General features: G+C 40.1%; 1 protein-coding gene across 2 annotated transcripts in view; it reads left to right on the top strand.

The window, feature by feature from the left end:
• Positions 1-6: 6 nt before the first annotated feature.
• The window catches only part of UBTD2 (ubiquitin domain containing 2), a 74,713-nt gene continuing 63,444 nt past the window's right edge, over positions 7-11,275 (top strand). Inside the window, exon 1 of one of the 2 annotated variants that reach the window (XM_008579725.1) lies at positions 7-120. In XM_008579725.1, coding sequence (XP_008577947.1) covers positions 51-120 — 70 coding nt within the window. In that variant the 5' untranslated portion in view covers positions 7-50. Of the gene's footprint in view, positions 125-11,275 lie in introns of both variants that reach the window. The other variant, XM_008579726.1, reaches the window with a different exon arrangement.

The raw sequence follows: 11,275 nt of genomic DNA, 5'->3' as shown, positions 1-11,275 counted from the left end.
CGGGCCCGGACGAGCGCCCGGAGGTGGCGGACGAGGCGCCGGGGGCCCTCATGGGCGGGTGTGTGGGCGCCCAGCACGACTCCTCGGGCAGCCTCAACGAGAACTCGGAGGGCACCGGAGGTAGGTGAGCGCCAGGGGGCAGCCTCGGCCCCCCATTGTTCCCGGCCAGGCCCGGCCACCTGTCCCGACCCCCGCGGGCCGCGCGGCCGGGCCCCCGCGCCCCTTTGTCATCCCCTCCTCCACGTCTCTCCCCGCGCTCCTCTTCCGGCTGACCAGCCGGCCGCGGGGATCGCCCCTTCCCTCCCTAGCCGCGGAGAAAAGTCCTCTGCGCTCCGGGGACATAGTCTTCGGCCTCGCAGACCGCACCACCTCGGCTCGGGAAACTAGAACCCGAACTGCCCTTCTGGCCACCTCACTCCCTCTCCAGTCCGTTTAATTATTCAGGAACAGGATGGCGGCGCTGGGGTTGCAGAAAAGCGAATTGATGGCGGGGGGAGGGAGCCTAATGCGTTCCCTCCGACGGGCCCCGCCACATCTCTCCGCACCCTTCCTTGTTCAGCAGAGTTGGCTGGTCTCAGCTTTCCTGAGTTTCAGATGACAGCTGCCCTGGTTGGTTCCAGTTTGGCCATTTAAACCTGCGAGTTTTCTGGAGCTCGGCTGGAGAAGTCTCAAGTGGCCTCAGGCATATTAAGGAGGGGAGGGGAAACGTTCTACCCTAGTAAAACGTGGCTTCTTGCAACTGCCTGGGGGTGTTGGGCCGGTGTGCTTTAGGGGTGGGCTAGTCAGATTCCGATCCATCTTACGTAAAAGGAAAATGTGTAGGGTAAAAGTACAAATGCATCACTCTGACTTATTAGCCCAGTAGGATCAGTACTTCAAAAGTTTTCTAACACGGAACGTATTTCTACTTTATAGTAAATAGCAGTGTGCTAAGGAGAGGTATTTTAATTCAATCAGCACTAGTTGCAGTATGGCAGTATAATAATAAAATTAATTCTACCTTTACCTGAGTCCGCCCTATAAAATGCGTAGAGGCTAGAATGTTTTAGTTAAGAAACACCTTCTAGGAATAGCAAAGATGACAGTGTTGGTTTGATGCTGACCTAATGTTAGTAATGTTAGATACCTCAAAATATGAAGCATATTTGTGAGTTCCTAAACTACAAGTTTTTTTTTTTTTAAATTATAAATTGTTTGGATATGAGACGGTTTACAACTTTTTCTTAGCATACAAACATTTAGACCAGTTGCTTGCCCTGTCACTTAAGCTATGCCTGTAAACCGTGTACACCTAACTTTTGGCTGATGGATTTCCTGAATTACGTGATGTTTAGCTATGCCACTTCAATAAACTATGGGCATTCGGTATGATTAAATCATGGGCAAATAATTTGACAGCTCAGTAAGGTTATCAGTCGGTGGTGCATTTCATGTCATAGCCATTATTACTTGTTGGGATATTAACGAGATTCTCATTGACAACAAAGCAGATAAAAAGGGCATAATTTAAAACAGCCTTGGGTTAAAGTCAAATTGGGGGTCAAAATGATTTCTTCCTTTTATCAAGGTGACCATACTGAAGTATATTAGTACTTGTATAGATAGTGTTTAGTTTTAAATAAATGTTTTACACTCGTTTTAAAATTGTACTAAATATTTTTGTCTTCTCCGAAATAAACCTAAACCAATTTATTTAAGCCTTTTGGTAGTGTGACTTACGACCGGCCAGGCATTATTAGTATGGACTTTTAAAAGCATGAAATCTTAGCTTTGGGTAATTTATTACCAGTGATATCCAATTACATAGCTATAGTATCAGTTTCTTTGAGGACTGAGTTCTCTGGACCATAAGCTGTGCTATACTTCTCCAAAGCAAAGTTTAGAAAAAGGGACATCAGTGACCAAACTTCTTCATTTTCTCCTGAAGAGAGGGCATGGCCCTGATGTAACTCGGGTGGGGAAAGGGGCTGTGTGGGGTAAAAGGATTATTTCTAGAATTTAATTATGGATGCCTTTATTCTCCATTATTGTCAAGATAGTTAAGAGTTAATTGTGGTTTAATGAAATTAGCTCAGGTGTGTGTTTCAGGTTAACATATTAAAGAGTTCTTGATGATTAAATAGGTTTTTGTTGGGAAGGAAAAGACTTTTTCCTAAGGGTGTTGGCACAGATCCTTAGCTTTTCAAACATACAGTGATGATTAGTAGTTTTAATCTGGATATATTGGCTTATAAAAATTCTTTTATCAATATGGAGTAAAATAGTCTTAGATGCTTTTCATGATGTTTAATTACATTCGCTATGTTGTGCAAACATAACCATTTTAGAATGTCTGGACCCTTTCTAAATACCAGTAGAAAAGTGATTTTTTTTTTTTTTTTTTTTTTAAAGATGACCGGTAAGGGGATCTTAACCCTTGACTTGGTGTTGTCAGCACCACGCTCACCCAGTGAGCAAACTGGCCATCCCTATATAGGATCTGAACCCGTGGCCTTGGTGTTGTCAGCACCACGCTCACCCAGTGAGCAAACTGGCCATCCCTATATAGGATCTGAACCCGTGGCCTTGGTGTTGTCAGCACCACACTCTCCCGAGTGAGCCATGGGGCCGGCCCAGAAAAGTGATTTTAAAGAAAAAAAATTGGCCATTTGAGATCCTGTACTTTCCTTCTGGATCCATCTCTTATGTATGCAAATAATTGTGTGTGTATTAAGAAAAGCTTTCTTTTTTTTTTTTTTACAAAAATCCTATGTTGTCAGCACCATGCTCAGCAGTGAGCCAACCGGCCATCACTATATAGGATCCAAACCCATGGCCTTGGTGTTATCAGCACCGCACTCTCCCGAGTGAGCCACGGGCCAGCCCTAAGAAAAGCTTTCTTAGATGAATTACTTTTTTGAAGGAATTTGGGAAATTTTTGCAAGAGACTGTAGAATATGGAAGTGGCTTAATTCACATTGTAAGATTTGTGTTACCTATTGTTTTGGAATTGTTTTAGTATCTTCGTCTGGCAATCCTTGCCTAGAATTCATTTTTGGGTTTCAGCTACTTAGACTGTTTTTTTTTTTTTTTTTCATGTCCGGCAACGGATCGCAACCCTCAGTGTCACGCCCGTACCGGACCGGGACCAGCAACAGGATCACAAACCTCGGTGCTGCGCCCGCACCTCGCTCAGCCAGTGAGCGGGAACCGGTCTGTATGTGGGATCCGAACCCTTGGCGGGAGCGCCTCTGCGCTCCAAAGCGGCGCACTGTAGCAGTGCGCCACCGGGCCGGCCCCTAGACTGTTTTTTTTAAATGCCTAATTTTAATAGACAGGTATATCATAGAAGTTATGCAAGATTATTTAACAATTCTCTTCAAGCTTCCATGCTCCTAGAATTTCCCATTGTTTTGACATTTTTAGACAGCATATTCTGTATGGCTCTCCACCCTATTATGATGACATTGTGATGCTGGTGTTGGCACTTAGGACCTGTAGACAAGGATTTAGCCCATGGCATTTACTACGAAATTATCCTTTATGATTTTTTAAAATAAGAAATACGTGGGGAAAAAAACTCAATAAAATTAAATTAGTTGGGCCGGCCCGGTGGTGCACTGCTACAGTGCGCCGCTTGAGAGCGCAGCGGCGCTCCCGCCGAGGGTTCGGATCCCACATACAGACCAGTTCCCGCTCACTGGCTGAGTGAGGTGTGGGGGCAACACCGAGGGTTGCGATCCCGTTGCCGGTCCCGGTCCGGTACGGGCGCGACACTGAGGGTTGTGATCCGTTGCCGGACACTAAAAAAGACAAAAAAAAAAAAATTAAATTAAATTAGTTGAAGACAGCCAACAAGTTTCTTTTCTTTGTTCATCTCTTTAATGAAAGTGATGTACAGAGTAAGTTCGCACTTTCTGAGTGTGTCATTTACTATATACACTCAGTTATATCTCCAGAGAACTGATCCTGGTGGTCATAAGTTTCCAGGTTTACAGGAGGATAACTCTGAATGCTGGATGTTCATTTCTTTAGTCTTTATTTCAGAATGTCTTGGGAACATCATGGAGTTCTTTCGGATATCCATTTATAGCAACCTTACAGACACCTACTCGATGAGTAACAATGGTTTTTGAATAATATCTACCATTTATCCAGTATTTATTACATAACAGGTCCTGTGCTAAGTGATTAAGTTCTCTCATTTAGTCCTCAACAGACCCGTGAGATAAATATCATCTCTGTTTCATAGACAAAGGATTGAAGCCCAGAGGAATTAAATAACATGCTTAATCATATACCTTATAAATGGCAGTCAGAACTAAACCCAGGGCTATAATAAAGTATGTAAGTTTCATTCTCTTGTTTTCTAGTTTTACTTTTTTTTAATTGTGGTGAAACATATTACATAAAATTTGACATTTTAACCTTTTTTTTTTTTAACTGACCGGCAACGGGATCGCAACCCTCGGTGTTGCGCCCGCACCTCGCTCAGCCAGTGAGCGGGAACCGGTCTGTATGTGGGATCCGAACCCTCGGCGGGAGCCCCACCACGCTCCCACGCGGCGCACTGTAGCAGTGCGCCACCAGGCCGGCCCTCTGGTACCAATTTTCTATTTTAGTCTTTTGTGTTGCTATGACAGAAATACCCGAGACTGGGTAATTTATAAGGAAAAGAGATTTATTTGGCTTACGATTCTGGGACAGCTGCATCTGGCATGGGCCTCAGGCTGCTTCTACTCATGGCAGAAAGTGGCAGGCAGCCGGCAGGTACAAGTAGATCACATGGTCAGAGGAAGCAAGAGAGAGAGAGGAGGTGCCAGGGTCTATTAAACAACCAGCTCTCACAGGAACTAATAGAGTGAGAACTCACTCATTAATCTCCCCTCCCCCAGGGAGAGCATTAATCCATTCATGAGTGATCCACCCCCATGACTCAATCAGTTTCCAACACCACCACACTGGGGATCAAATTTCCACATTAGTTTTGGAGGAGACAACAGATCCAAACTTCATCATCATTCATCTGTTGATGGGCATTTTGGTTGGTTTCCACATTTTGGTGTGAATACTGCAGCTGTGAACTTTGGTGTACAAATATCTGTTTTGAATCCCTGTTTTCAGTTCTTCTGGCTATGTACCTAGTTGTGTAATTGCTGGGTCATATAGTAACTTTATGTTTACCTTTTTGAGGAATTGCCAAACTTTTCCATGGTGGCTGCACCATTTTACATTTCCACCAGCAGTGCAGGAGGGTTCCAATTTCTCCACATCTTCGCCAACATTTCTGATTTGCCAGTTTTTAAATTATAGTAATTCTGGCGGATATGAAGTATGATCTCATTGTGGTTTTGATTTGCATTTCCCTAACGAGTAGTGGTGTTAAGCATCTTTCATATGTTTGATGACAATTTACACTGTATTTCTTTGGAGAAATGTCTACTGAAGTCCTTTCCCCATTTTTAAATTGGGTTTGGATTTTTTTTTTTTTGAGTTTTAGTAGTTCTTTATATATTCTGGATATTAAACCGTTATCAGATATATGACACGCAAATATTTTCTCTCATTCTGTGGATTGTCTTTTCATTCTCTTGATGGTATCCTTTGCATAAGTTTGTAATTTTAATAAAGTTCGATTTATCTACTTTTTTCTCTTGTTGCCTGTACTTCTAGTTTCAGTTTTAAATGTATATATAACTAACCCTTCACTCATGGATAAAGAATAGATCTGTAACCAGTAATTCACAAATCTGATAACTAACATTTGTGTTCTCAATTAAGAATAGAAAACTGTTGTAAGTTTATTTTCAGTGTGATATGGTGAAAGGTTATTAGCAGTGAAATCGTTTTTTAAAAGTTGACAAAGATAATCCATGAACCCACTTCATCTTCTTAATCAAGAGATGATGTTTGTATTTTCTGGGGAAGCATTTTACAATCAACAAGTATTGAATACCCACAGTACGCCCAGCATTGTGTTGGTCTCTATGGTTCCCATAAGAGGAATCATGATCCTGTTTCTTGAGTATGTCAAACTTGTTTTTTAGGAAAGCATAATATGTACATATGAAACAACTGTAAAACACTGTATAAACAGCTAATAGCATAACTGTGCAACTGCTTAGGGAATAAAGGAAAACGGTGATTTCAGCAGCATGGGGTTGGTCAGAAAAGCTATTTAAAAGTGATCAGTATATGCTGGGTTTTTTTTTTTTTTTTTGTCTTTTTTTTTTTTTTTGTGTCCGGCAACGGATCGCAACCCTCAGTGTCGCGCCCGTACCGGACCGGGACCGGCAACGGGATCGCAACCCTCGGTGCTGCGCCCGCTCCTCGCTCAGCCAGTGAGCGGGAACCGGTCTGTATGTGGGATCCGAACCCTCAGCGGGAGCGCCACTGCACTCCCAAGCGGCGCACTGTAGCAGTGCGCCACTGGGCCGGCCCAGGATAAGCTGGTTTTTAAAAGACATGTTCTTCATAGACTGGTAGAGAGAATATACCAGTTGGAGGAATGATTATGAACTAAGTCTTGAAAGTGGTTGTAAATAATACACGCATTAGGTAGTGGTTAGTAAGGTGGCTGCCTATGCTGGAACAGTGTATGGTAGGACATGATGGAGAGACTAGACAGGTAGTGAGTAGAATACTACCATGTACTTTTGAGGAAAAGGGCTCATCATCTAACATCTGCTGAAAAGAGTATACTGACTGCTGTGTAATCATTCACTAAATATTAGTTGAACCACTATTATGTACTAGTTTCTGGGATTACAACAGAAGGAAAAAAAATGTCTCTGCTCTCAAAGGAGTTTGCAATCTAGCATTTTGCTTCTCAAACAGTTTGGTCCCTGGACAAGCACCGTTGGCTTCACTGGGTAGCATGTTAGAAATGTAGAAGTTCAGGCCTCATCCCAGACCTACTGAATCAGAAACTGCATTTTAACAAGATTCTCAAAGTTGAGAAGCACTATAGTATAGGATTGCTCATAGTGGGAAGAAACTAGAATGAAGAACAGATAAAGGGGGGGGGAAAAGGCACAAGTTGTTGATTTATTGGAAGGAGGGAAACAGAAGAGAAAGAGAAGTAAAATAATTCCACATTTGTGAACCTGGGTGACCAGGAATATAGAGGTGGTATATCAGGTTTTGGGGAATAAGAAAGCTATCTTGGGAAAGCCCTAATTCAACATTCAGTATGTTAAGGTATAGATGACAGAAGAAATTTTAAGTGGAGATGTCATTTAGGGTGGTTCAGAAGTTTAAATATGGAACTCAGATGTTCAGGATTATGAATGTGGATTTTGGAATTGGCTGGGGAACGTTGACTGAAGGTAAAAAAAAGTCAGTATCTGCTGTAAGTAAGTGAAAGAGAAGGAAAGTGCTAAGAATTGAGTCATGAGAGTTTCAATAAAGATGGAAAAATGAGAGAAATTACCTCAAATCAGGGCCTGACATATAGTAGGTACTTACTGTGCTGAATTTTGTTGAATTATTGGGCAACAGGAAAATGAAGTTTCTCTGCTAGTGAAACTGATATCTGATTGTATTTGAATGTATCATTCTTATAATTTTAGAAAACAATTTGGTTCAGCAACTTTTCATTCTAGTTGTGTTTTCAGAAATTATTGTTGTACTAGAATTTGTTACTCACATCCTAAAACAAGGCAGACTTACTTCTTGGGCATCCAACCCTAGAATATACCAATAGCCCTTTTGCGATTGGTATGATTCAGGACAAAGGCATTCTTTATAAGAATTTTTTCACCAAGAATATCATGCACACCTCTTCTGTATGTATTTTTAGTGTCCCATACATTACTTTTATACATTATCTAACTGGGTGGTTCATTGAATTTTCTTATGCTTCTATTCTTTGGGTTTTGCCTATATAATAGGAATGAACCAAATTTGAGCATGAGATAGACTGAAGATTTAGTCTCTTTCTTTTATCCCAAGTGTGATAGTGGAAGTAAAAGTCCTTCATATTTTCTGGGTTGGTGAGCCCTGGGGCTTTATGAAAGGGGTGCATAAAATTTCATTCCACTTTGGAAAGAGACTCATACTGTGAAATAGCGTGGATTTACTTGATGTTAAGCAGAGGGTGGCTGATTTTACTAGGAGGAATGGAGTTGTGGGGAGAGGGCCAAAAGGAAAATGGGCAGCAAGAAGGTGTAGGTTGGAAATACAGTGGTACTATGGGTGGGCAGGTCTGGCAGGTATGGGAACTGAATATACATAGGTCAAGGAAGCTAGTTGGAAAACATCGTATATAGGGAAAGCTGAATCCTCTTTGAGAAGAGATTTAGTATTAGAGCTTACATTAAAAATTGACATGAGTTATTGTAGCTGCAGTCTAATCATCTACCTTCCATTGGGCTAGTCCCACTTTATTTTCAACTTTCTATCAAATACATTGTTGAAATCCAAGTCAAAATAATCTTGGAATTTATGTTGGAAGGTGTTTTTAAAGAAGATTCTTGCAGTGGATATTAAATGAGGCCGTTTTTTCCTATTCTAATTTTAATTTATTTAGGAATCAGTTATTAGCACTATATAATATATATAATTATATATATTTGTAATATGCATATAATTAGCTATTATATGCTATGGGCAGAAGATTTTAATCCATTAGAAGTGATAGGAATCTTCATTTCTCTGACTTTTGATAGCCCTATTCTACAACACCTCTCTTTCTTTTGGACAGATTTTAATGGATGGATTTTATTTTTAAATCTGATTTTCTTAAATGCAAAGCTTTGGCAGTACCTTGCTAGTACAGGTTAAGTATCCCTTATTTGAAATGGCTGGGACCAGAATTCTTTCCGATTTTGGGTTTTTTGGAGTATTCGCATTATATTTAACCAGTTAAGCACCAGTCGATCATTCCTAATCTGAAATCCAAAATGCTCCAATGAGTATTTCCTTCGAATGTCATTTTGGCACTCAAAAAATTTCAGTTTGGAGCACTTTAGGTTTTGGATTTTCAGATTTGGGATGCTCAACCTGTAGTACTTCTAATGAGAATGATTATTTAGTGTTAATCACTAGTAAAAATAAATTTTTGCCTTTCCATTAATGAATTAGTTATATCTTTTGTAGCTTTTGGCCAAAACACATTCTTACTTTGTTGTAAGAAAGCATTAGATTGATTTACGTTGAGCAACATGATCAAAATAATTGGACATGATCAATTGGCTGATTTAGTGATTCTCTCATTTTTCCTTACTGCAGACCACCTGAATGGTTTATCTTCATTTGGTGGACCATTGCACCTAATTCTTCCCGCTGCCCCTCACTATCCTTCCCAGCTTTCTGCTTCTACTTACTGGGTAGCACTAAGCTACCAGCAAGCTCCTCATGATTCACTCGTAGTTCAAGGACCATAGGATGAGACTTCACTAATGCATATGAACTTAAAGATGCATTTGTATTGCCAAGAGCAATCAGTATGTATTTGGCTTGCATCAGCCACTTTGATTTGCAGTCAGCAAAAATCAATTTTGTTTTTTAATAAATCCATATATTAAGCTGAGAGGTTAAATACACTGGGTGTCATAATGCCATAATTTTGCATGTTTGCAATAAAACTTTTAGAAGTTTCTGTTATAGCTTTCTGTTTTCAGAAATGGAATTTCTCTTGAAGTTAGACATCTAAGAAAAATTATAGTATTTATATGTGAAAGTCATTTAAATAAATTTTACTTGAGCATGAGGTCTTAATGATAAACATTTGCTCAAGATTTGACTAAGTAACGAATTAGTGATTTTCGGGCTTTTCTGATTGAGCGCTTACCCTCAAGAAAATCTTTAGATAATTTTTTGGATTTATTATAATTGGCTTTTAGGTATAAGCAAGGTCAGACTACTTCTTTGCATTGGTTCAGATAGTTTCCATGCTTGTGAACCATGTGACAAGAATATCAAAAGTGCAGAGTAACAAATAGTCCAGTTCATTTAGTTATGAATCTGCCTCCAACTCAGGGCAAATACTTTTATTCTTAGGTGAATTAAGATGCTTCTTCCTGAGACTTTAAAAATAGCCAGACTCTATTATTCTAACTCCTAGCTCTTTTTTTTTTTCCCCTTTTTTTTTTTTTTGTCTTTTTTACTGACCGGTAACGGGATCACAACCCTCGGTGTCGCGCCCGTACTGGGGACCGGCAACGGGATTGCAACCCTCGGTGTCGCGCCCGCACCGCACTCAGCCAGTGAGCGGGAACCGGTCTCCACATGGGATCCGAACCCTCAGCGGGAGCGCCACTGCGCTCCCAAGCAGCGCACTCTCCAATGCGCCACCGGGCCGGCCCAATCTAACTCCTAGCTCTTGAAGCCAGCTGTAATTAGAGAGATAAATAAGGCCTGCTTTGTGATATCAAGTAGCTTACAGTCTACTGGAGGAATCATACATTTAAATAATTAGGTAAAATTTTAAAAGTCTCTATGGCAATGAAAACAGTATTATGAAAGTTCAAGGAGTAGTGGGGAGCAGGATCAGAAAGCTTCTCTGAAGAGGTGGTATAAAAAGGAGATGAAAAAAGGCAGAAGGGTGTTCTGTGTGCGGAGGAGATTACATGTACAAAGATATGAAAAAACATGGCATTTCAGGGGATTGCTAAGAACCTAGTTGAAGGGAATAGGTGAAATGAGAAGTTATTAAGGTGTGATGTCAGATTTGGGAAGGCATAATTGCCATAATCAGTAGACCAAGTTGTGAAACAACATTACAGGTAATAGTAGTTAAGTGGTTTAAAAATTTTTGTTTTTTATACTTCTAACAAACTAATTCCCATGTTGCAAGGTTATTTTATACAAAATTCTGGTATACTAGCTTGTTATAGTCTAACAGATTTTTATTTTATAATTTTAATTGTATTATCACAGATTAAGCATAAGAAATGTGCTTAACTTTTTTACATGCACATGTCATGTGTATGTTTGTCTCAGATCAGTCCGTGTCTCTTAGGTCTCAGTTTTCTGGCATATGGAAAGAGTTTGGGCTAAGATTCTGCAGACTTGCTTGGGTTTTAATCTTGTTATGAGAAGAAGCCTGCATTAGCTATGGTATTTTGGGCTTAGTTTCTTCCATTTTTGAAAGGAGTGAATGGATTAGATCTTCTTTAGCAAGATTACATCTAATTCTTTTTTTAAAACCTTTTTAATGACAATTTTCAAACATATTGAGAAGTTGAAGACTTTAGTACTCTTGAGTACCCATCACTTAGACTAAACAATGATGTTTTGTCCTATTTCCTTTATTTATTGTGTATATACATATATATATATATATATATATATA

This window comes from Galeopterus variegatus, unplaced genomic scaffold (assembly GCF_000696425.1).
Source record: "Galeopterus variegatus unplaced genomic scaffold, G_variegatus-3.0.2 Scaffold1948, whole genome shotgun sequence".
NCBI lineage: Eukaryota > Metazoa > Chordata > Mammalia > Dermoptera > Cynocephalidae > Galeopterus > Galeopterus variegatus.
The sequence above is the reverse complement of the archived record's forward strand: the minus strand, read 5'-3'. Positions and strand labels throughout refer to the sequence as shown.